The sequence below is a fragment of the Natator depressus genome, chromosome 2 (assembly GCF_965152275.1).
Source record: "Natator depressus isolate rNatDep1 chromosome 2, rNatDep2.hap1, whole genome shotgun sequence".
NCBI lineage: Eukaryota > Metazoa > Chordata > Testudines > Cheloniidae > Natator > Natator depressus.
The window spans coordinates 32,804,889-32,832,045 of NC_134235.1; the positions used below are offsets into that span (position 1 = coordinate 32,804,889).

At 39.5% G+C, this 27,157-nt stretch overlaps 1 protein-coding gene across 2 annotated transcripts in view; it reads left to right on the plus strand.

The window, feature by feature from the left end:
- Positions 1–27,157, plus strand: part of ANGPT1 (angiopoietin 1) — a 206,673-nt gene that overhangs the window by 115,733 nt on the left and 63,783 nt on the right. For both annotated transcript variants that reach the window (XM_074943948.1, XM_074943949.1), the window contains exons 5-6: positions 19,828–19,955; positions 24,779–24,880. In XM_074943948.1, coding sequence (XP_074800049.1) covers positions 19,828–19,955; positions 24,779–24,880 — 230 coding nt within the window. The remainder of the gene's footprint in view (positions 1–19,827; positions 19,956–24,778; positions 24,881–27,157) is intronic.

Consider the following 27,157-nt stretch of genomic DNA (forward strand, 5'->3'; position numbering starts at 1 on the left):
TGGGAGCTGCTGGAAGCAGCGGCCAGTATGTCCCTCAGCCCGCAGGCAGGTAAACAAACTGGCCCGGTCCGCCAGGGGATTCCCCTGCACCAGCGGCGGAATAAGTTTGGGAACCACGGCACTAGAGTGACACATTGGCAGGGGGAGGGTCAAATTTACTTGTATAGGTCGAAAAAGAAAAGAGACTCTGACATTCTGAGGTAATCAAGGACAAAGTAGCTTAGGAGAACATTTGAACATGGATAGTTCTTGAGATATTGCTGAGAGTGAACCTGATGCCAACAAGTATGTTTGACTTTTTGGTTGAATAAGCTCTTGTGCCAAATCTTCAGTTGATGTAAATTGGCTCCACTGACTTAGTGATACCAAATTATAGCCATGGAGGATCTGACTCCTTATGACTTGTTGTTTTTCAGATATTTTCTGAATATTACGTTTCTCTTTGTTTTTCTATTTTTTTTATTATTTCTTTGTTTCCAGTTGCACCCATAGTGTGGTAAGTACTGAACAAACATGGAAGATGGAAAAGGTGCTGCCTTGAAGACATTACAATCCAAACCCAGGCAGACAAAAATGGCAGAGGCAATGGGTAGACTATATGGCCAGTCATCAGGGTTATCATTGGTTACATCTTAATAAAGCATTTTAAAATGTATTATTATTAGATGTCTAGCTCTTGAGGGGCAATCTCTAGTTGCTTAACATGCTTGCAATTATTAGTCAACACATTCCTGTAGTATCACGAAAAAATTCTTCTTCCGGAGTGATTTTAATTCTCAGACCTTTAATTCTCAGGCCTTGCAGACCAACTCAGGAGAGGCATTCCATGCATCAAAAGTAGCATGGAAGAAAACATAGAGTTGTTGTAGGAGAAAAGGACAAACAGTTTGTCAAAGGGTGGCATCATGAGATGAGGAGGTGGCGGCAGAGTGTGAAAAGGGCTCAGAAGAAGATAGGCTAAGCTGAGTCTTGCAGCACAAGGACAAGAGTTGCTGAGGAGGCGGAGATGGATTCAAAGAGAAATTCCAGCGAGAATTCAAGGGGAAGATGACATGATCAGAACAATGAGTAAGGGAGATGATCTTTGTCGATGTGTTCTATATGGACTGTTGAGGAGATATTGTGGATGTCAGGGAGGTCAAAGCGGAGGTTGAAATTAAAGATATGTGATTTGGCTAGGAAGAGGTCATCAAAAACCCTGTCAAGAAAATCCAGGAGCAAGTTGGAGGAGAGGCACACAAGGCAAAGGCAGCAAATGGCACATTCAGAGAGTTTAGAGATGAAGGGAAGAAAGAAGATGGGCCAATAGCTGAACAGGCAAGTGAGGCTGAGGGATGACATTCTAGAGAGAAAGTCCAGAGCATATGTGACTTGTGATTATATAACTGATTCCTGTACCAGTGCAAGTAGATGCATAAAGATGTGCAGGTAAAAAAAAACTGGCACCTGCATCATTGTAGTCTGATAGAACTAAGAGTCAAAAAGATCTAATAGATGATCCAATCTAGTTTGTTCCCTTGAGAACATTCCCATGCCCCTTGTGATGCTTGTATCTGAATAGTTCCAGTGACTAGGATTCCATCTTCTTCCCTTGGAAGATTTTTTTCACATTCCAATCTTATTGATGGCATGCTTTTTTCTCATGTCCATTCTAAATCTTCCCTTTCTCTGTTGCTTTGACTTATTCCATGCTAAACAGTTCTTCAGCACCTTAAATTAAATAAAATCTTTTTTAAACAGTATGCTCTCATACCAATAGTTCAGCATTGTGAAGCAATTCAAATCCTCTAATGTATTTTATGGTCTTCTGGCAAGGAAATTGGCAGAGTTTTGCTCAGCCTGTTTTAACAGAGCTCAGGAGCATTTTGAAATTAATATCAATGTGAGAGAGATATTATTTTCATACAGAGATGAACTGCAAGCTGTTGTAAAGACTGAAAACAGATTTTCTAGCCATCTTGAATTAGATTCAAATAAAATATTTTTCCCCTTAATTATGGAGATTTCAGACATCAATTGGTTCTTATAAAGACTTTGAACCAGGATTTTCAAAAAAATCAGAACTTAGGCTACTTGGTCCAAATATAGGTACCCGGATAAGTGAATTTTCAGAAGTGCTCAGCACCAAACAACTCCCATTGAATTCAATGAAAGCTACTATGTGCTCAGTGCTTTTGAAACTCAAGCTATTTACATGTCTAAATGTAGACTTGGTAGCCTAAGTTTAGACACCTCCATCTCATTCCCCATATCTCTTTGTATTTAGTAGCTGACTCAGATTCATGCTTGGATACTATGTTGATTGGCATATTGTAAATACCTAGATCAGTTTACATAGAGATAGAGCACTTTCACAGAAATACCTGTTTGCTATATATTTAAATCTATATGACGTACAAGTTTTAGGAAATAAATTGTTTCTCAGAATTAAAAAAAGCCACAGAAAAGCTTTTGTTAAAATAACAACATTAACATAGAACACCAGACCATTTTAAAGAAATCTTGGACACATACGCTGATTTTTTAAAAATTATTACCAGCATCAATTTGTGAAAATAATTATTATACATACTGAAGCCTGTGTCAAGTACAAGGTATGCATGCTGGGAAAAACAATTGGAACTACTGTAATTTAGCCATAACCACTCAGGGAAAATATGTAAAGTACCCTTTAGTTAGTTAAACACAAATAACTGCTATCTGTGTACTAGCATTCAAAACATAGAGTTAGGGTAAGATTTTTTGAGTGATAGATAATAACAATTAAAATATTATTTATAAATTAATGGTATGCCCATATCTTTTATACTGTGCTCAGTTCTGGTTATCTGATCTCATAAAAGATATTGAAGAAATGGAAATGCTCCAGAATAGGGCAATGAAAATTATTAGAGACATGGAAAGACTTCTATTTGAGGAGAGAGTATAAATATAGGACTATTTTGTCAAAAGTGAGAGGAATACGTTGACATGATATAGGTATATAAAATAATGAATGGTAGAAAGAAGAGCAATTGGACACTCCCTTCTTACCTCTTATTATAAAACACAAACACAGGAGTATCTAATCAAATGAAAAGGCAATTTTTTTCACTGATAAAAGAAAATAATTAACCTGTGGAACTCATTGCTGCTTGATATTATTGAAACAAAGAGCTCAGTAGAATTTTAAAATGATTAGACAGTTATGTGAATAACAACAATATCTACACTCAAATTAGGTAGGGTGAGAATTGACAAGGGATATAAATCTTCAAACTTCAGGACAAGAATTAACTAACTATCCATTCTTGGGACTGGGTTGAAATTTACCCAATGGACATGTTATTCCATAAACGATTATAGGCAGATCACACTTTCCTCTGAACAGAGCCAGCCTTCGTAGTCCCAAAAAGTTTCAGTCACAGAATCCCTTTAATTTGACAGACCTAAGAATGCAAAAGACAATCTCAGCTTTCATTTAAAAAGAATAGTTTCTAGTCTTTTGCCTTATAACAATAGTATTGTAAATGTGAATTGATGTGAACCTATTCCCACTGGAGGGACAGTGCTGTCCATACTGATGCTGATGGTGCTAGGACCACTGCAAATTCACCCCAGCCATCTGAGTCAGCCACTCTGCTGAGCAGCTAGCATAAACTCTGCACACCGGGTGGGGAGGGAGGGGAGTAGTTTAATATTTTCAGAGGCAGCATGCCTATTTGATTAAACAAGGCACAGAGGGCCAGATTTTCAAAGTGCCCACATATCGGTGCCCAAAGATGCAATAGGTGCCTAATGAGATTTTCAAAAGTGTCTAACTTCTTTGGGTGCTTTTGAAAATCCCACTACGTACCTATCTGCTTCTCTAGATGCCAAAATACCTTTGAAAATACGGCCCTAAGAGAATAAGCTCTGATACTGCCTGCCTGTTTGGCTTTTGTCAAGGTCAGATGACATGAGCCAGGTTAGATGACATGGTGATAACAATTCTTACAGTTGGTCTACAGCAGTATTTTCACTATTGCTAGGCCAAGGGAAGGAATTTTTGAAAGTTCTCAGTGTATAAAGGCAAATGAGAGAATGGGAGTAAAGGTCACACAGCTAATCACGTAAAAAAGTAGAGGTGAACCTAAGTTGCAAAATTTGGATCTAGATCTGAATTTCAAATTCCCCAAATACCTGGTGTGTTTACATCTCTGGGTTTGGTACGGACTACATTTGAGACAGGGGCCACCTGTAAAATTTTCAACCAATTCTCAGTCTGGATTCCAAAACCAACCACTCAGTGTTGCCAGTGTGATCAATTCTATGGCTTTAGTTTATGCTGATCTGTAAAAATATATTCTCCACTAGATCAGAAAACCTATGGATAGGACAAATATACATGATATCACAGGGCCCCAGACATCTCGAGTTTGTCCATATTTATTGCTAACAGAGTTGTCATATAGTTTGTTTAAACTTTTTTTTTTTTTAATGTGGCAGTGGGAATCTTGGCACCAACTCATTTCTAAAATAACAGATCTTTCAAAAACTAGCCTTCCTGTTAAAAGACTGGTGTGCATTATGGAATTTTAAGGGAACTTGTTTAGGATTAAATCATTTTCAAATCCAGTCATAGATAAGGGCCAGAGGCTTCCCTCCCATCCACAATGCAGAGAGGAGCAAAGGAACAGGAAAGTAGGGCCAAAGGCCCCCAAATCTACTGGTGACAAAGATGCATCCCCACGACTGCAGAAGCCCCTTCCACATGCAGAGATGGGGAGGAGTTGGAGCAGTGGTTGTACATGACATGGTTTGAGGATCTGGTGGATTTCTGATGAAATTCATACATGAATTAATGCCAGCAAGATCAGCTTCAAAGGAGGTATTGCCCATATGGAGAGGGGAAGCCAGTGACTGACTAGTAGATTGTAGAATTTGTCCCAACAGAAAGCAATAGAAAATCCTTGCCTAGCAAAAAATAGCCTATTATTGTATTGTGCCTATAATATTAAATTTACTTTGCATATTATAAACAAATTTAAATAATATGATAGGTGGCCTACCCCTTTCCCCTCCCCCACTTAAAAGGGAGTCTAAAAAACCCCAAAGGACTGGTTGGGTTCTTTATCAATGTGGTTATTCATTTTTCCTGTTGTTGTTTTTTCTTTTGTGTGTCAGACTACATAATAACATAGTTGTTAAAATGTTAGGTCTAATGCTGTGTGTTTCAGAGGACTAATGCAATAGGAAAGAAAGTTTGTTCACTGATGTCTGGTTTTGTGGCCTCCTAACGAGAGAAATGAGGCATTAGCTTCCTCTTGAATGCTGACAAGAAGTTTGGCTTAAGTCTCAAAACAATACACACATATGCTAGGAATTTACCTCCCTAGAAGTACCTACTGAGTTCACAAACTAAATCATTCAGTGAGTGGGTGAGATATTTAGGTTTCTGAAAATCACAAGTCTCCTGGGTTATGAGTAGTTTTCATATCTTACCAAATTACGCAAGAAAATGAAGTAGGGGCAAATCTTTGTTTTAACAGGATACATGTTAAAAAAGACAAATTATTTATGTATTCAAACCCCTAAACGGTAAATAGTTATTCTTTTTTCTCTGCCTTCAGTAGCTGTGATGTAACTTTAGCGTAAGCTTAAGACTGTGGGAAATGAACTGAAACGTCAAGGAAGTGACCTAAAGGTTACCACAGACACAGGGCCAAAGTTTTGGCTGGCATAACTCCGTTGACATCAGTAGAGTTACACCAACAGAGATGTTGGCCCAGTTTTCTATGGGACTTCAAAAAGAACATAGATAACATGAGCCAGTGGTATAGAAAGATCCCAATCAGAAGAGTTAGTTGGATTTAGGTGACCCAAGAGGTTATTTTCAATCCTAGTATCAAAGCTATGTTTATAAAGGCAAATTTGTTATAGTAAATTGATGCCAGTGTCTCTGGAATAGAATTAACTGAGAGTTGTTGTGGTTAATATGGTCAGAATGGAAAAGGAAATAGACTGAATGACATAGACAAGAACATTTGTATTCTTCTGAAACCCCTTTTTAAAATGACGATAGATTTAATTACTTTCTTCTCTGGCTCGCACCATTTTCCTACTTATTTGTTTCCTCTCATTAAACTGTTGACTCCACTGCCCAGCCCAACCTTAATACCACTGAGCCAAAAGTTTTTTGTTTGTTTCGTTTTGTTTTGTGGCACAGCTGGAGCTTTGCCAGCTAGACAGGGACCTGTAGCACAGCGTTCATCCAGAGACATCATTCTTTTTTGGAAGAAACAAATACATTTCTTTCCTGCTTCACTGACATCTACAAGATTATATTATATTTGATTGCAGCTATGAGGTACATTAGCAGTGCTGGAAACAAATTGACGTAAATGTTATTGCTAATAATAAATAACACTTTGCAATTATTAATAAAACTTGGCACTCTTCATCCATAAATATCAAAACACCTTATAAAATGATAAGTTTAATTACTTTTCCCCATCTCATTCTTTTTTTGTATACAGATGGGGAAAGAACAGAGAAATTAAGTGACTTGCCAAAGTCACACAGTGCCAGAGCTAGGAACAGTACCCATGTCTTCTGACTTCATTTCCTGTGTCCAAGCCATTCTGCCTGCCACATTAGCTCTTTTATCTTTAAACCTGACATTGATTCCCCACAATTAGAAGCAAATTACTTTTGGATGCCGAGTGTGTGTGTGTAAGGAGCATAAAAGGTGCCCTCTGCTCTACTTTCATAAAGTCATAAAAGCGTAGGACTGGAAGGGACCTCGAAAGGCCATTGTCTAACCCGTTCTTAAAAAGCTCTAATGACGGAGATTCCACTCTTTTAGGGGTTCGTAATCTATAGATAACTGGTTATACTGTTAAAAAAAATAGTCAATGGATGTCAAAGGGGCCAAAGAAGCAACACCTGAAGCATTAACATTTTTAAAAAATACATTCCCCAAAGAGAAAATGTGTGTATTGGAATCTGATGCTTACAAAAATAAAAGTAGCCTTTGGTTAAAAAAAGAGAAATAAAAATATCACCTTCTGAATAAGTTTTAATGATTTTTTCACATAGACTTCCCAAAGCTTAGAGTATTCCGAGTCTGAAAGCTGTGCAAAAATGTAGGCCTAGATATCACAATGAGAGCCATTCATATTCAGGTAGACTCCTCTGCCTGTGTGCAGCCCCACTGACTTGGATGAGTTCCATGGGGATGTAGGGGTCAGCCCGCACGAAGTGTATTACATGATCACACAGTCTGGGTCAGGACTGCATAGGTGCAATTTAGCTATGTACAGCACTATGGGCACCATCAGCACTTGTGTGTGTGTGTTTCCTAGTTATCTGGTATCGGATGATATAGGACTGCTGTTTCTTTTTTGATTTATTGTATTGGTATTTGTAAGAGCTGCCTAGAGGGCTCTGATAAGTACCTCTGGTTTTGTATGTTAAAAAAACCAATATAAATGATGATTAATAATAGCTACAAATAAAAACTTCACAGCCTCTCAGGCACGGGCAAATTTTCTTCCCAAATTATGACCTATATAACAAATATGACAAAGCAGAGTAGTTAAGTATCGCGATCTGTTCAGACTGCAGGTTAGTAAAGAAACAGTAATTAAATAAAGCAGCTAAAATGTACAGTATCTAGTATTTCTGTCAGTGTCTCACTTGACAAGCCAGGATTCAGCTGCTGTACCTGTGCTAACTTGCATATGGTGACAGCTAGTGGTCAATATTTATTAGTGTTGGAGCAGAAATGGCTTAATAGTTTTATCTTTTCCTCATTTCAGTTAACTGCTAATTCTGAAATCAATTGCCCACCCAGTCTCAGAGAACATAACAACCAATCTCTCTCAGATCTGTCTTGTGAAAACAGTATTATTCACTCATGCTGAAGACATTACATGGAATATTAACATACATGAAATAACTAACAACATTGACAATGTCACTCATTGCCTTGTTAGTGAAACATTATTTTGTGTGGTTTCAGAGTAACAGCCGTGTTAGTCTGTATTCGTAAAAAGAAAAAAGAAAAGGAGTACTTGTGGCACCTTAGAGACTAACCAGTTTATTTGAGCATGAGCTTTCGTGAGCTACAGCTCACTTCATCGGATGCATAGCATATCGTGGAAACTGCAGAAGACATTATATACACACAGAGACCATGAAACAAAACTTCCTCCCACCCCACTGTCCTGCTGCTAACAGCTTATCTAAAGTGATCATCAAGTGATCATCAAGGAAGGCCATTTCCAGCACAAATCAAGGTTTTCTCACTCTTCCCCCCCCCCACACACACAGACACACATACAAACTCACTCTCCTGCTGGTAATAGCCCATCCCTCTTTGAAACCTCTCTTTATAATGCGCATGATAATCAAGGTGGGTCATTTCCAGCACTAATCTCTGAATATCTCTGAATAGATATGTGGGCACAGTTCCCACATATCTATTCAGAGAACACCATCACAGGGCCTAACAACATCAGCCACACTATCAGAGGCTCGTTCACCTGCACATCCACCAATGTGATATATGCCATCATGTGCCAGCAATGCCCCTCTGCCATGTACATTGGTCAAACTGGACAGTCTCTACGTAAAAGAATAAATGGACACAAATCAGATGTTAAGAATTATAACATTCATAAACCAGTCGGAGAACACTTCAATCTCTCTGGTCACGCAATCACAGACATGAGGGTCGCTATCTTAAAGCAAAAAAACTTCAAATCCAGACTCCAGCGAGAAACTGCTGAATTGGAATTCATTTGCAAATTGGATACTATTAATTTGGGCTTGAATAGAGACTGGGAGTGGCTAAGTCATTATGCAAGGTAGCCTATCTCCCCTTGTTTTTTTCCTACAAACCCCCCCCCCAAGACGTTCTGGTTAAACTTGGATTATTGCTGTGCACATTGTAAGATGAGCTATTGCCAGCAGGAGAGTGAGTTTGTGTGTGTGGTTTTTGGAGGGGGTGTGTGTGTGGGGGGGGGGGTGAGAAAACCTGGATTAGTGCTGGAAATGACCCACCTTGATTATCATGCGCATTATAAAGAGAGGTTTCAAAGAGGGATGGGCTATTACCAGCAGGAGAGTGAGTTTGTATGTGTGTCTGTGTGTGTGTGGGGGGGGAAGAGTGAGAAAACCTTGATTTGTGCTGGAAATGGCCTTCCTTGATGATCACTTGATGATCACTTTAGATAAGCTGTTAGCAGCAGGACAGTGGGGTGGGAGGAAGTTTTGTTTCATGGTCTCTGTGTGTATATAATGTCTTCTGCAGTTTCCACGATATGCTATGCATCCGATGAAGTGAGCTGTAGCTCACGAAAGCTCATGCTCAAATAAACTGGTTAGTCTCTAAGGTGCCACAAGTACTCCTTTTTTTTTTTTTTTTATTATTTTGTGTAAATATCATGGTTCAGTCAGAAAAATTAAATGAACATGAGGGTGTCTGTGTGGAAAAAATTTAAATGAATTAAAGAAATAGGGACACAAGATATTAAAGCCTGTGCCTTTATCTCTCTTGTAGCAGCTTGTAAAAGTATCCTTCAATTTTCAGTTCTCAGTGAACGACTGGTTACTCACAAATTTGCTGTCTCAGGCAGAAACTTACAGAATTATATTGCAGCTGGATAATTAAGTGTCTTTATATCTTTGTAACTGGACCATAAGGCATTCTATTTAAACTCTTTAATGAGGACCACTTCATGATATTCCTAAGTGATCTCTTTCAAATGCACTGCGAATTTAAGTATTATTGTTTTTAGCAGTCATCAAGGCTAAATGTATTGGAAAACAAACTTGATAACTGTTGACAATTTATTAGGTAGCAAATAATTATGGTCCAAAGAGGGTGAAAGCTGAGTGTGTTAAAATAGTTTTACAAGACCAAGTCAATTTCTGCGAAGAAAGAAGGGGCATATTGTTATATATGGTATAGTTGATAGGTGGTTGGACAGCTGAGTGTTCTTTTTATGACCTTGTTTGTTTTTCTCACTTCAATGGTGGTGGGGGAGGGAGGGGTAATGAATGTGGTTTTCTCTTCAGCTGCTAAAACTCTTTTATAAATGTTCATTTCAAGAAAGTAATCAGTGAAACCTTTCTTTCTTTCTTTCTTTCTTTCTTTCTTTCTTTCTTTCTTTCTTTCTTTCTTTCTTTCTTTCTTTCTTTCTTTCTTTCTTTCTTTCTTTCTTTCTTTCTTTCTTTCTTTCTCTTAAATGAATATGGGTCTCAAATTCTGAGATGTGAGGAACATGCTCAACTCCTACTGAAACCAGTATTGAACTGAATACTTAGCTGGAGGAGATCAGCATAGCTCCTTTGACTTTAATGGCGCTAGGCCAATTTCCACCAGCTGAGAATCAGGCCAATGTGTTCAGCACCTATCACAATCAGGCCATGGATTTTTTTTTATAGCATATAATACCTTAACTGCTCGTGTGCTCTGAATGATTAAATTTAGGGCCAAATCTTGCAGTCCTATTCTTTCGAAGCTCTCACTGATTCAGCAGCTGCTTGTATCTGACTAAGTATTATAGAATTTGGCCCTAAATTCACACTGTGTTCTACTTTCCCCCAAATTTTAAATACCTGTCTCACTTCAAGGCCAAATCCTGCAGTTTTAACTCAAGATGTACTCTGATAAAACTTCCATTGACTTTGTCAGGCTGGCTGGAATGGCTCATGACCCAGGAGTGCCAAGCTCAGGGCATACTGTTAAGAAACATGGCACAAACCCCAAATTGGTTGTGTGTTCTACAATTAGATTTGACCAACCAAGTATCAAGTGTGAACTCCTCAAGCACTATAAAAGCCTTAACATGGAGCCACAGATAGCCCCCTTGAGTGCCCTGATCTACCTTGCCACCTAGGCAATCTTTCCTTTGTACCAAAAATCACAATAATATTCAGGTTACTCCCAGTCACAATCATTCCGCCCAGGTCGAGTGCATCCTAGGTCTTTCACCAAAGGCAGGGCTTGTAACCAATCCTACAATAAAGGTGTATTAACTAGGAAAAAGAAATGAGTGTTATTTACCAGGTGAAATCAGGTAAACATACACACACAAATGAGAGAAAGCTTTAGGTTTCAAAAAGTAGTAGAAACTGCTGTAATGTGCAAACTCTCTCTGTCTTCTAGGGCTAACCCAAGCTAAACGGCCGGAGGAGAGACAGGAACTGTTTGGTTACATTGTCTAACGTCTAGCAATATATATGTAAACCCACAATCATTACCTACTAATGTGTCTCTAAAGGTTGAATCTGGGTCAGTTAGCCTGCTAGTTGTGTGACCCTTTCTGGCCCTGCATCACAGACCTATTCACGGGGCTTGAGCCCTGGGCTGTAGTACTTTATCTAGTCCAGTTTTAAACTCCTCATGTGATGGGGCTCCCATCTGCTTCCTTTGGAAAATAATTGCATGGTCTAATTTCATCATCATTTCCTGATATACCTCTTATATTAACCTTTTGCTAGCCTAATTTAATTAATGTGAATTGTATTCTACTGTCATATTAATGGGAGATCTGTTTGCGGGTATATGGCAGTAGAATACCACGCAGGGAAAATCATTATCACATGAAGCCTTTCCACTGTAAGAATGACACAACACCAACACCGCTTCCTACTTCTGAATCACTAACAAACACAAAAGACTCCATGTAGCCTGTTAGGGTCTTTGCTATTGCTATTGATTACAAGTGGAAGATGCTCTGATACTATGGTGATGGGTGGCAGTTTAAATCCCTAAAATATATAGATATGTTACAAAAAGCTAAGTAATCGTTGATCAGTAATAAACCAAAACCATAAACAATGATTTTTTTAAACTTTGACATCCCGGGACAGAAATTTAAGTCCCAGTATAAATTGTATAAATTAAGAGTAACCCACTAGTGGTGTGTGTGCAATACAGGACCTCCTTTGTTCAGATCCACAGAAGACATGAGTTAATTCAGTCCCCAGCTAAAGAGCTTTGGTTCCAGATATATCACCTCGTAAACTCCATGGACTAGCACAGGGGGGACCTTGTAACGCATGCTCACCAGTGGGTTACATAATTCTGCTGCTCAACAAAAAGCTTGTCCTACAGCAATCCATGAATCCCAGACAAGCCCTGACTTATGTGATGGCTACCATATTAGCTGGCACACAGTGAATTGAACGGGGAGCCTCCAGAGCTGAAAGCAGGAGCTGTTAGAGCTAAAGAGCCAATGTTCCGTAGCTGTGGGGTGTAACAACTCATCTCTTTTGTGGATTAGCACAGGGGAGGACTTGTAAGACACATTGACAAGTGGGTTACATAAGTAGGAGAAATCTCAACATGTCATTGTAATAGTAAATTTAATAGTCTTAACATAGCAAAGTCAGCTATGGAAATTATGATCAAATCTGAAAGGTTCCCATTCAGAAATACAAAACCCTTCAGAGGTTTTGTAGCTAAACACAACAGAGGACATAGCCAGTGCTACCACTTTAAAGTTGTAAAACTATAAAATACTACTTTTAAGTGAGGAAATAGTTAATCAGTTGCCTACATACTAAAATGATGGGCACTTTAGAAATGTGATAGTCACAGAAGTCACGGATTCTGTGACTTTCCGTGACTTCTGCAGGGGCCCATGTCGCTGGCCCAGGAGCCCCCGAGCAACTTAGGCAGCCCCTGGGCAGTCACACCAGCTGGTGCTGGGGGGGGGGGGGAGGGTAGGGGGGCCCAAGACTGCCCCAGCAGCAGCTGGTGTGACTGCCCAGGGGCTGCCTAAGTTGCTCGGGGGCTCCTGGGCCAGCGACATGGGCCCCTGCAGAAGTCACGGAAAGTCACAGAATCCGTGACTTCTGTGACTATCACATTTCTAAAGTGCCCATCATTTTAGTATGTAGGCAACTGATTAACTATTTCCTCACTTAAAAGTAGTATTTTATAGTTTTACAACTTTAAAGTGGTAGCACTGGCTATGTCCTCTGTTGTGTTTAGCTATTTTCACTCTTACTATTTATTAATTAGTGTAGCACTTAGGAACCCTAGTCATGAGATAGGCTCCCACTCTGCTACGGTCCTGCAGAATTACAGAACAAAAAGCAGGACCCTGCTCAAAAGCGCTTGCAATATAAATGTCAAACAAGAGAGAACAGATGGAGCTTTAACTGATAATTTTGCTGTATGTGAGTTGCTTCTTTCTCTGTTTCCATAGTCCAAAGATGTTTTTATCTTGAGGGTTCAGCTCAGTTGGAATGACCTCACGGTTTCGTGTCCCTGCTTGTGTTCAGTGTGTGATATCTGTAGCATGTTTTGTATTGTAGTTCAATGTACTATACATTTTGCCACACACTTCCCAGGTTTTCCACTTTTGCTGCTCAGTTTTCCACTTTTCTGCTTGCAGTAAGAAAAATATTGTCAAAAACAGATAGCAACAGAGTGTGTTTCAGTGGCATGCTACTGGTCACTGAGGTTAAGTTCTTCATCACCATGCTGGGTCCCAAATGAAGGTTGATATATACAAGAGTAGGCCATTGGTATAACAGACTGCATCTGTCTATGGTTCAGAAGCTCATCAGTGGTCACAACCTTGGAGCCATGGAGATAAAGGAGAGCCCCAATACCATTGCAAGGCAGGGTTGAGATCTGGGGATGCATGGGGTAGAGGGGAACCCTGGGATAGAGCAGGGCAGGGATATAGTGGGGAGATGGAGATGGAGAGGATCCCTGGGGAGAGGGCAGGGCTGGACAGGGTCAGGGTGGGGGTATGAAGGGAGCCCCAGGGACGGGACAGGGCTAAATTGGGATGGGGTGATGCGGATAGAGGGAAGCCCTGGGAACAGGCCAGGGGTGGGTCATGGTGGAGGGATGGGGCTATATGGGAGCCCCAGGGGTGGGGCACGGCTGGGGTGGGGTGGGGCAATGAGGATGGAGTGGAGCCCCAGGGCCAGGGCAGGGCTGGGTCAAGGTGTGGGGATGGGGAAGGAGGGGAGCCCCAAGGTCAGGGCTGGGGCAGGACGGGGGTATGGAGAGAACCCTGGGCTCAGGGCCAGGCTGGCGCAAGGTGGGGGCATGGAGCTATACGGGAGCCCTGGGGGCAAGGCAGGGCTGGGGGGATGGGGAAGGAGGGGAGTCACTGGAATTCTGTAGGGCAGGTCTGAGATGAGGTGAAGAGAATGGAGGGGAGTCTCTGGGATATTGCAGTGCAGGGCTGGGATCGGTGAATGGGAACCAAGAGAAGCCCCAGGGTACTGCAGACAGGGTTGCAATGTGGAGGTGCATGGGGATGGCGGGGAGCCTGTGGGATACTGTAAGGGGTGCTTCAGCCAAAGAAGAGAGCACAGCAGGAAATGGAGTAGCCCTGGCTGAGCTGGAGAGCAGAACATAGGGAGTAGATGGAGGGCCCAGGAGGCCCTGTGATGCTGGGGAAAGCTAAAGTAGGAGAACCCCTGTGCTACAGTGGGTAGGGCAGAGCTGGGGAGGAGAGCTGGGGGTGGAGCAGGGGAGGCCCTGAAAGCTGCTTCCCCTAGTGTGCAAACCCACATGGCTGGCCCCATCCAACCCGTCCCCTGGCTCCTTCTGCCCACCTCCAGGCTAAGCAGTGCTCTGGATATCATCTGGCAGCACTATACGCCTGCCCAAAAGACAGGCAACTGGCACATGCCCACACCTTCCCAGGCAGGTGCGGCCCATAAATTGAGAACCTCTGCTCTAGACCCTGACCCTGCTTCTAGACCCTCTGACTTCCGTTACAGGTAGCGGTGGATCTACAGACAACCCTCCCCTCAAATTCTTGGAAACACCAAAACTAGGTAGGGAGATTTCTAACCTGAGACTTCTTCTGCCCACATTGTTTTTTATGGGCACCTGCGTATATATGGCAGCCAGAATCTGGCCAATGAATATTTCCTGAACATATAGTGAATAAGGTTTTCTCCTTTTGGACTTCCACTCTCATGAAGATCATTTAGGAATTTTCTTTTGCTATGGATTAATTGTTGGACATTAAAAGTAGATTAAATACAAAACATGTAGGACATTATTAAGAGTATGAAAATATAAAGATTCATTGCGGAAATCTCTACATTTCTGTTCATTTATATCACCATTGTACAAAAAACATACAGCTTCCTTTCATCTGTCATTTATTGGCATTGTCATATGAAGACATAATTAGCACCTGTGGGATTAACTCATTTAGTCTTTGCGGAACTTATGAATGCATCAGTCCAGATGTTTGGTACTACGGGAAGTATGAATGTGACTCCATGAATTTAGGCAACATAATCAATTGTCTTTGCCTGTAAGCACTATTGAACATCAGGGTGTAATTAAGGAATGTCCATTTTAGGTTGCTGGAGTAACAGGCACACATATTTCATTTTCTCAAAGCCTAATTAGAAATGACAATAAACACTGAAATATATTAATTTTAAGATAATTATATTTTCCATAGTGCTGAGATCAGTTAATTTGGATCAAATTAGAAAAGGGCAAATATGTGTCTAATATATTTTTGTTCATAGCACCAAATACATCAAAATTAATTTATTTTGCTTGACACAGACTTTTGTCAGCAACCTCAGCTACATAATATATTGGTATGATCATGTATTTAAAAATATCTGAACTAACTTTAGGCATTTAGATAGTCAAAGAAAGGGTAATAGTTACACATGATGTCTGTGGCCCATCCAGGACTGTTATTAGCAAATTTCTCCAACAGCCGGAGGTGGGACACTAGATGGGGAGGGCTCTGAGTTACTATAGAGAATTATTTCCCAAGTGTCTGGCTGGTGGATCTTGCCCACATGCTTAGGATCCAACTGATCACCATATTTGGGATGGGGAAGGAATTTCCCGCAGTCAGATTGGCTGAGATTCTGGGTTGTTGTTGTTGTTGTTTTGTCTTCCTCTGCAACATGGGACACAGGTCACTTGCTGGTTTGAAATAGAATAAATGGTGGACTTTTTGTAACGTGAAGTCTTTAACTCAAAATCTGTGGATGTCAGTAACTCAACCAGAGATTATGAGCTATTACAGAAGTGGACAGGGGGATTCTGTAGCCTGTGATATAAGTCTATGAGAACTAATCATTCCCTTTGGGTTCTATTTAGGGTTGGGGTTTTTTTAAAAATTATTTACACACTGACAGTATGCCAGTCTATTCAGGAACTTCAACTGATGTACAGGAGTTCATGGTTTGTGTAATGTTCAATAGAAAATACCCAGTCAGGAACTGTGGAATGTGGAAAAAGTTTAGAAACATCATGGGTTTCAAATATGAACAAAATGGGAAGAATTCCCTGTTACCTTACTGTAAAAGAACATCAGCAATAAAGTTCACAGGGATTAATTTTCTGATAACTTAGGGCTTGTTCTTTATAGTTCCTTGGAATATAATGGGAGAATCGCCTGGTGTCAGTGAAGGAAGGTTATCATCAGAATGTATAATTAATTCTCCAGCATTCATAGTTTTATAATCTAAACGTTTATATCAGGCATTAATACGAGGATTCTTTATACCTTCAAGGCAGTACCTTAGCCTAGGGATGCTGTAGAGTCTCACTGACAGATTGGGAGCTCCAGGAGCTATTGTGATTCCCAGAGGGAATGGAACCGCTATGCAGCATCCGCTCCTCTCTGGGCTTGGGTAGATCTGCTGACTGGTGAAGACATGGGGGAGGTAGAGGGCATAGCCAAGGCACTGCCACTTTCCTGTTAGCCTTCCAGAGGCTAACACTACAGTGGTACCAGCCCTTTGAATCTCTTCCACACCCTGAACACAGGGAATAATGTTGTGCCCAGCCATTACATCTCAAAAAGCAGCTACTGTGCCTGCATGCCCATGCACCAAGCAATTCTTTTCAGAGATGAAACTCTGAGTGGCTCCCATCGGAGATTAAAACCCTAAAGAAAGCCTAAAGAATCACAAAGATTTAGAGCGTTCTTGTCTAAGGAGAGCTATTGCCTTTTGTTTGTTTTTTACCCACCTCAGACAGATGAACTATATGTGCATTTTACTAAATATACAATCTGAATATTCCTGTGAGGTTCTTTGGTGATTGAAATGTCAAGTGCTTTACTGAATGGACTGATTTTATTTCATTTGTTGTAAAAACAATTATTTTGTTATTGGCTATTGAGATACCTGTATACAAATTTCATGTCCCTTAGTTATGACATCCAAGGATATTAATGCTATTTCTGTTTAAGTTTTACTGCTCACTCTAAACCCAAACCCTGTAGATACATACAGTGTATAAATAAATCAGGATTGCTTATGTTATAATATGATGGTTTATATGATAGCATGTTGGCCATGTAACCATATATGATCTCCTGCTGTCTTGTTCAAAAAAGATATTTATGTATCAGTCCAGCTAAAAATAGCTTAAAGAGCCAGGGCTGCCTCCTGAAAAAAATTGCATAACATTCAGTTAAAAAATAACGGAACTAGTTTCTGATCTCAGTAACACCGATGTAAATCTACAGCAATTCCAGTGACTTCAAAATATTTTGCAGATTGTGTGTGTGGGAAGAGAGGCAGGTAAGCTGATCTCCGTGTGTGTATTACATAGATGTACGTTGAAATGTTGTCACTTTTAGCATGGAAGCAGTAGTGATTCTCACTCAGCAAGGAAAGCTAACTTCTCTCATTTGAAAAACTCAGGGTAGGCAAGATGGACTTGATCTGAAGTCCACTGAAGTCAATGGGAATCTTTCCTTTGACTTCAGTGGCCTTTGGCTCAGATCCCAAGTAATTACTCAAGTTGGAATTTGGCCATTGAAGCTAATACTCCTCTACTTACAAAAAATACCACTGAATCTTTAATTAACACAAATTGCCAGGGCCGAGTTTTATGTCTCATCTGAAAAATGGCACCTGCAAGAGTGCATTGTTACTTAATACCATGCTGAGGGCCTAATTCAGCACTGACTCAAAGGGAAGTGTGTCACCTACTGAGTCACAAACACCACTTTTCTTTTCCTAATTCCTAATAGGGCTAAGCCTCCAAGAAGTTTCTTTTCCAACTAGAGTATGTGAGCCAGGAGTTACTTTTATGGACGCTATGGAAGAAGAGAGAAAAGAGATGATGCATAAATTCACTCAAAAGAAAAATAAATCCACCTTTTTGTTGTAAAATTCAAATTTTAAAAGAAAAAAACACAGCAAATTACATCTGTTTTATTCAAGACAAAATGCAAATGCTGTGCTATGAGAGTAGTTTTGTGAAATGCAGTATACATTCTCTATGTGGGGAGGAAGGATGGTCTTATGGTTAAAGCAACTGATTGGGCGTTAGAAATCTTGGGTTCTATTTCTGCCTCTCCCCAGGACTTCCTGTGTGATGTTGGGCAAATCACTTAACCACTCTAGCCATCTGTTTCTTCATCTGGGAAATGGGAATAATAACAGCTACAGCCTATCTCACAGGAATTTGTGATGCTAGAATTATTGCCCATAAGGTTCATGAAAATGCTCAAATGGAAGGTGGCATATATAGGTGTGAAGTGTTTGTGTCATTATCTATTTAACATACAGCCTTGAACCTGCAAGTCCTTGTGGGGTGTGCAACAGCTGTGCAAGGTTGCTACTCTCTAGTGGACGTGGAGGCACACCACTGTGTCCTAGGTACACAGTGCCATCTTCCTCATTGAGAGGGAGTAAGTCGCTATCCCCTTTTGCACCCACTCTTTACTTTCCTGTGCCCAAAGTGAAAAAGAGGTGGATTGCAGACAGACAATGGGCATGTCTATAGAGAGCTTCAATGCAATTTGCATATGTATTTATGTAGTCCTCATCACTATGGAGCTTAATACTGCAAGGTGCTGAGAACTCTGGCCTGGATCCTGCAAAGCACTTAAGCACATGCTTAACTTTACGCATATGAGTAGTCTCATAGATTTCAATGGGACTACTCAAGTGCTTAAAGCGTGTGTTCCTGGATTGGGTCCATAGTGCAGGATCAAGCCCCTGTTGTTTGGAGAGCTACAGGTTCCCCTCTTAGGTCTTACTCGTTCTGTTAGGGAGGAGTTACATCCTGGCCAATTTAGCAGTGCGCTCATTACTGCAGGATTGGGATTGCCAGCATACCCTGTTCTCCTCATCTCTTAATCTCACACTCATGCACAATACTTCGTACCCTGTGATGTGCAGAATCAAGTGCTATGCTGTAGCTGGAATATTAATTCTTTTGCTTTGTTTTCACAAAGTGAAATAAACCAAGAAATTAAAACCCACCATTAAAACTATTTATTAAGGTAGCATCCATTTTTTACAAGTTGCTTTTAATAACAATTTGTAGGTGGGAAATTTTGGGTTTTTACACTATTGTTTGCAGTGATTTATGCTATTTAAAAAGCAATATGGTCTGGGGAAAGGGAGGAGATTGGAGAATCAAGGGGTCATAGGTTCTATTCCTGGCTTTGCCAATGATGATTGACTCCGTGGCCTTGAGAAAGTCCCTTTGCCTCAGATCCCGAAAGGTATTTAGGCACTTAACTCCCATTTAAATCAATGGGTGTTCTGCCTAAAAACATTTGAGGATTTGGGCCTTTGCCTCTTTACCTCAGTACTCCTATCGTTAAAATAGGGATAATAATAATTTGTTACCTTCCTCAAAGGGACATGTTAATTATTAAGTATTTGCGGTTTGTAAAATGCGGTGGACATGTAAGGACTAATATTTAGGTGTTATGTCTAATACTGAGGTATTATGTAGGTATAACAGGTATAATACTTAAGTGCCTAGAATGATGTGGAAAAGCTAATAAGAAATAAAGCCGCTTTGGTATAGTAATTCCTAAGGTTGCTATTGTAACCTGCATTATCGTATTTTCTGTTTTGCAGTTTTACTAAAGAATGCAAAAAGAGAGGAGGACAAGCCATTCAGAGACTGTGCAGATGTGTACCAAGCTGGCTTTAACAAAAGCGGGGTCTACACTATTTATATTAATAATGTATCAGAGCCTAAAAAGGTAACAAATATATGTATTTGTGTTTGTTTTTGCTTGTTGATGTAGATGTTGCTCTTGGCGTGAGGGAGCATTCTGCATGGTTATGGAATCTTTACATTGGCAAAGTGCTGTATTAATATAAATCACTTAGTCCATCTTCACCCTTAGAAAAATACTGGAAGGTGAAGTAAATAGAGTATCTTGCCTGGAGTGAGTCCCAACCCATCCTTTTTCTCCACTGACTGAGGATCCTCCCTAAATCTGAGCATACACCCCCAAAACATGATCTGTCTTCTACCCCTCAGCAAATGCCTAGTCTCTACAGTTGAGTCAGACACCTGGCCAGCAGTTCTGTCAGAAATACATGTCTCTGAAGATTAAGGAGAGAATCAGGGATACCCAAGAGATCATATTTTATTAATTAATGATCCACTGTCAAAAAACAATCATCCGTTTGTAATTAATCACTGATAAATAGTTCCCATTTCATTCAAGAAATATTGTTCAGGATGAGAAATGGGGAAAAGGATAAACCAACACTAGAAGAATACTGTTAAAGCAAATATTGATATAGTGATATATGAAAGGTGAATACAGAAGATAATTGAGATGTCTATAATGAAATATGGAAAATCTTCTTAGATGTTATCAAGCAGGATTAGAGAGACCTGAATAGAGGTGTTGAAACTGTTAAACTGGAATTGTAAAGGACTTGAAAATAACTGGCAAATTGACAGTGAGTTGCACTTGCATTAGTTTTGTTCAAGTTCACAAGCTGTCCATGGAAGCTTTGTTACAAACTTTTAAATTGTATCTGAATATCCACAAGGTTTACTAGGTTACTGATCTTGGTGTGTTTAGTTTGAGACTAGCACTGGGATAGGTAAAATAGGGAAAGTCACATTGTGGAAGTCATGTTTTATTTCTCTGGTATCCCTGATTGGAAGAGCTATCCAATGCAATCAGGAGAGTCAGCCCAGAAACTATTCCATTTGGTTTTTCAGAGAGGCTGCATTTTAGTTTTCTTTCTGTTTCAGCAAGAAAAGTATATATATATTCTGCTGGCTCCTGTGTCTGTCTACCTCTGGTAGCAAGGGCCTGATACAATGTCCACTGAAGACAGTGGGAAAATTCCTATTGTCCTAAGGGACGTGGGATCAGGCACTAAGTGGGCTAATACATTTTATAATTTTCTAGTCGTTTTCTTTGCTTAGTTTCATCCCAACATTACTGTCAATTTCTCTTCCTCTTTGCCATTTACAACCTTCAGATATTTACAGATGATTATCAGTCCTGCTCAAACCCCCATTCCCACCCTTTTGATAGTCATCATTTTGCAAGTTGTATTTATTTAATTATTTTAATTTTTCCTCTTAAATGTGTAGATATATTTAAGGTGTTGAAATAATTAGAAGTGCAACAGTATTCTAAGCCTTTATTCTGAGTTGTGCATAATATTATACATTTAAAAACTGCTTACTTTTAAATTATTGAGGCTACTTAGTTAGTCTTTATACCATACTATTTTAGTTCCTGATCCAATGGCCACTGAAGTCACTGATTTTAGTGGGCACTGTATTGGAGCCGTGAAGTGTTTTACTTGATAGATGGCTCTCATGGACCAGTAACTGGTTATTATATGGGAAACAAAGGGTAGAAATAAATGATCAGTTTTCAGAATGGAGAGAGGTGAATAGTGGTGTCCCACAGGGGTCAGTACTAGGACCAGTCCTATTCAACATATTCATAAATGATGTGGGAAAAGGGGTAAACAAAAATGTGGCAAAAATTGCAGATGATATAAAACTACTCAAGATAGTTAAGTCCCAAGCAGACTGCAAAGAGTTACAAAAGGATCTTACAAAACTGGGTGACTGGGCTACAAAAATGGCAGATGAAATTCAATGTTGATAAATGCAAAGTAGTGCACACTGGAAAACATAATCCCAACTATACATATAAAATGATGGGGTCTAAATTAGCTGTTACCACTCAAGAAAAAGATCTTGGAGTCATTGCGGAAAGCATCTCTGAAAACATCCACACAATGTGCAGCAGCAGTCCAAAAAAGCTAACAATTTTAAGAATCATTAAGAAAGGGATAGATAATAAGAGAGAAAATATCATACTGCCTCTATATAAATCTATGGTACACCCACATCTTGAATACTGTGTGCAGCTGTGGTCACCCCATCTTAAAAAAGATATATGGGAATTGAAAAAAGTACAGAAATGGGCTATGAAATGATTAAGGGTATGGAACAGATTAATAAGATTAATAAGACTGGGATTTTTCAGCCTGGAAAGAGATGACTAAGGAAGGATATTACAGAGGTCCATAAAATCATAACTGGTGTGGAGAAAGTAAATAAGGAAGTGTTATTTGCTCCTTAACATAACACAAGAGCGAGGAGTTACCAAATGAAATTAATAGGCAATGGGTTGAAAACAAACAAAAGGAAGTATTTCTTCCCACAACACACAGTCAACCTGTGGAACTCTTTGCCAGAGAATGTTGCGAAGGCCAGGACTATAACAGGGTTCAAAAAAGAACTAGATAAAATCATGGAGGATAGGTCCATCAATGACTATTAGCCGAGATGAGCGGGGATGGTCTCCTAGCCTGTTTGCCAGAAGCTGGGAATGGACGACAGAGGATGGATCACTTGATGATTACCTGTTCTGTTCATTCCCTCTGAAGCACCTGGCACTGGCCACTGTCGGAAGACAAGATACTGGGCTAGATGAACCATTGGTCTGACCCAGTATGGCCATTCTTATGTTCTTATTCTTCATAAACACATTTAAGGACAGCAGTATATTATCATCTTTTTAAAAAAAAATCTGTGTTTGTCTCCAAAAGGCTGTTTTAATGCTAAAAATTTGTTTAATCCATAAATCTAAAATGAGTCTAATTAAATGGATCTGTGTTATGAATTAGTAGTTTTTTCATCCTGCATCTAAGCAGAGGCAAATACTTAGTGCATTTGGAGTCCTCTTCATCTGAATCCGCAGAAAAATAATAAAGTCCACCACCCACCACTCATCATAAGAAGTCCAGCACCCACAGATGCATAAAAATAGTTATTAAAATTATCACCTCTTTTTTATTCAGGATTAAACCTCAAAACATGTTAAAAGGTGTTTAATGGCTGAATGTCTTGACCTTATCTGGGACAGGAGCCAGTTCCAGGCTTTTGTTGGCTAGAATTATGCGAAGCTAATATTGATAATCAACTTGATACTCCTTTTAGTATGGCAGGTGTTCACATCCACCCCCATGGAAAGTGCCAGACCACGCAATGCTGGCTAATGCATAATTAGGTGCTGTAATTTGCTACACCTCTCAAAGAACATGAAAACTTGTTTTATAAGGCTTTTTATTACAGGAAAATTTTATATTATGTTCCTTTTCCATATTAAAATATTAACACTCAAGACATGAGAAGGGCTTAATGCATTAGAAAAATGAACACTGGATTCCTGGGTTCTAGACTTGAATTTTAAATAAGGTACATCCATCAGTTAGAAATGTTCACTGAAAATCAGACTAAGACTAAGAAAACTAAATCCTGTAGATAAATGGTTTGACTTGCAGTGTCTTTGCTGAAGGAGGACTAGAGCCAAAATGTTTGTCTAACAAATCATGTTTCTTTAATTGTTATTCTGAATCTGGTTTACTTGTCTGCAGTGGTCAGCATTCTCCTTTCCTCCTACATGTGCAAGGGGACCTAGCAAATTCAAACAATGAAGCAATCACAGAGCATCAACATGAACAATAAATCTTAGAGTGAAAAGCATGGAACTGATTTGTCTGAGGATGAACTATTGTTCTTTTGTTGACTGATGTATAAGAATTTTTATTTAAAGGAAGTGGATAATGACCATCAATTGATAGAGCAAAGAAAAACATTAAATTACTGGCCAACATTGTCCATGCTAATGGATGTGATCACAAAATACTAGGCTGATTGATCAGAATTCTTCAACTCTCTGTATAAATGCACACCTTATTTCAAAGGCAAATGTAGCTTTATTAAAAAGCACAGAAATGAAAGCCTGGAACAATCACAGTGCCAATAGGGAAAATGTATCTGATAATGAAAATAATGGGGAAATTGCTTCAAGTAATAGTGTTAAAATGATGGAACAGAAAAGAAGAAATCATAATAAATGACAGTTTTAACCTTTCCTTGCAGTATCACAAGAAAAATGAAAGGCTGCACAATAGGATGCATTCTTTGTGAAAGTTGTGTCATTTATAAGCACTACTGTATACACATAAAACATAAAATATCTGTTGTGATTATTATGTGCATTGTCTTGTTATATTTAAGGACCACATTGCTATCTATATGTAAATATGGAACTTAATGAGAGCTTTATTGTGAAATCATGGTAGGATGCTGGTCTGCAATTTCAGTACTGGTCATACACTCTCCAGGGATAGTCCCACATGGCCCCATCCGTAGTTTCTCCACTTTATCTATACCTTTTATATGTTGCTTGTCTTCTTAGATTGCAAACTCTTTGGGGCAATGATTATGTCCCTATCTGTGTTGGGATACTGCCCAGTATATTGTGGGTACAACCCGGATTTAAATAAGAAATACAAGCCCCTATAAATAATGTATCATCTTTTCTACATTTTGGCTTCACTGTATCTCATTTTCCGGCAAGAATTTATGATAATTTCTTCCTATCCTGTGTAACACTGCTACAGGGACTAGGTAATACTTGATCAACTGAAAAAGTACTAATGTTGGAAGACTATTAAGGAAAGTTGTCTTTTTTTGAGTGGACATAATTTTAAAACTAGTATCATTATTTTCATTATTACCTAGGTCTTTTGTAATATGGAGATCACAGGAGGAGGATGGACAGTTATACAACACCGAGAAGATGGGAGTCTGGATTTTCAAAAAAACTGGAAAGAATACAAAATGGTAAGGGTGAAGAATTTACAGTAAAGTTAGAAAAGTAATCCCTTGAACCATTAGATTTTAAGCTCTACGTGCACTAACACTCAATTAAAATTACAGTATAACCCTGGCAGCATTAAGTAATCAGGTATATTGACTGGGTAAATGTAACCTCAGGACAGGATGCAGAGAGAAAATTTCTAGACACATTAAATGACTTCTTCTTGGAGCAGCTTCTCCTGGAACCCTCAAGGGGAGAGGCAATTCTTCATTTAGTCCTAAGTGGAGCACAGGATCTGGTCCAAGAGGTGAGCTGAACTGCGTGATAATAGCAACCACATTGTAATTAAATTTAACATCCGTGAGAGAGGGAAATGACAAAGAAACCTACCAAAGTAGTATTTTAACTTCAAAAAGGGGAACTATACTAAAATGAGGAAGGTCATTAAAAGGAACAGTCACAAGGCTGAAATTCCTGAAAACTGCATGGAGACTATTTAGAAACACCTTAATAGAGGCTCAAACTAAATGTTTACCCGAAATTAAAAAAAACAAAACAGTAAGAGGATCATTAAAAAATGCTACCGTGGCTAAACAGCAGAGTAAAAGAGACAGTTAAAGGCAAAAAGTCACCCTTTAAAAATCGGAAGTCAAATCCTAGTGAAGAAAATAGAAAGGAGCATAAACTCCAGCAAACCAAGTATAAAAGTATAAGAAGGCAGGCCAAGAAAGAAAAGAGCAACACAAGACACAAAAACTTAGAGCAAAAAATTAAGTGGGGCCACTGGATGATCAAAGTATTGACAGAGCACTCAAGGAAAACAAGACTATTGTGAACATAAGAACAGCCATACTGGGTCCATCTAGCCCAGTATTCTGTCTTTTGACAGTGGCCAATCCCAGGAGCCCCAGAGGAAAAGAACAGCACAGATAGTTATCAACCGATCCATCCCGTCACCCATTTCCAGCTTCTCGCAAACAGAGCCTAGAGACACCATTCTGGCTAATAGCCATTGATGGACCTATCCTCCATGAAGTTATTTAGCTCTTTTTGGAACCCTGTTATAGTCTTGGCCTTCACAACATCCTCTGGCAAGGAGTTCCACAGGTTGACTGTGTATTCTGTGAAAAAAATACTTCCTTTTTGTTTTTTTTTTAAACCGGCTACCTATTAATTTAATTTGGTGACCCCTAATTTTGTGTTATGAGACGGAGCAAATAACACTTCCTTATTTACTTTCACCACACCAGTCATGATTTTATAGACTACAATCATATTCCCCCTGCCCCCTGAGTCATCTTTTTTCCAATCTGAAAAGTCCCGGTCTCATTAATCTCTCCTCATATGGCAGCTGTTCCATATCCCTAATAATTTTTGTTGCCCTTTTCTGAACCTTTTCCAATTCCAATATATCTTTTTTGAGATGGGATGACCACATCTGCACAAAGTATTCAAGATGTGGGCATACCATGGATTTATATAGAGGCAATATGATATTTTCTGTCTCATTATCTATCCCTTTCTTAATGATTCCTAATATTTTATTACCTTTTTTGACTGCTGCTGCACATTGAGTGGATGTTTTCAGAGAAGTAGCCACGATGACTCCAAGGTCTCTTTCTTGAGTGGTAACAGCTAATTTAGACTCCATCATTTTATATGTATAGTTGGGATTATGTTTTCCAGGGTGCATTACTTTGCATTTATCAACATTGAATTTCATCTGCCATTTTGTTGCCTAGTCATCCGGTTTTGTGAGATTCTTTTGTAGCTCTTTGCAGTCTGCTTGGGACTTAACTATCTTGAATAGTTTTGTATCATCTGCAAATTTTGCCACCTTTTTGTTTACCCCTTTTCCCAGATCTTTTATGAATATGTTGAATAGAACTGGTCCCAGTACAGACCCCAGCGGGACACCACTATTTACCTCTCTCCATTCTGAAAACTGCCCATTTATTCCTACCACTTGTTTCCTATCTTTTAACCAGTTACCAATCCATTAGAGGACCTTCCCTCTTATCCCATGACAGCTTACTTTGCTTAAGAGTCTTTGGTGAGGGACCTTGTGAAGAATCTAAATGCATTCTTTGCAGGGGAGATCCCCAAACCCAAGCCATTCTTTTTAGGTGACAAATTGTAGGAACTGTCCCATATTGAGGTGTCAATACAGGAGGTTTTGGAACAAATTGATAAATTAAGCAGTAATATGACAGTAGGACCAGGGGGTATTCACACAAGAGTTCTGAAGGAACTCATGTATGAAACTGCAGAACTACTAACTGTGGTATCAAGTATCAGAG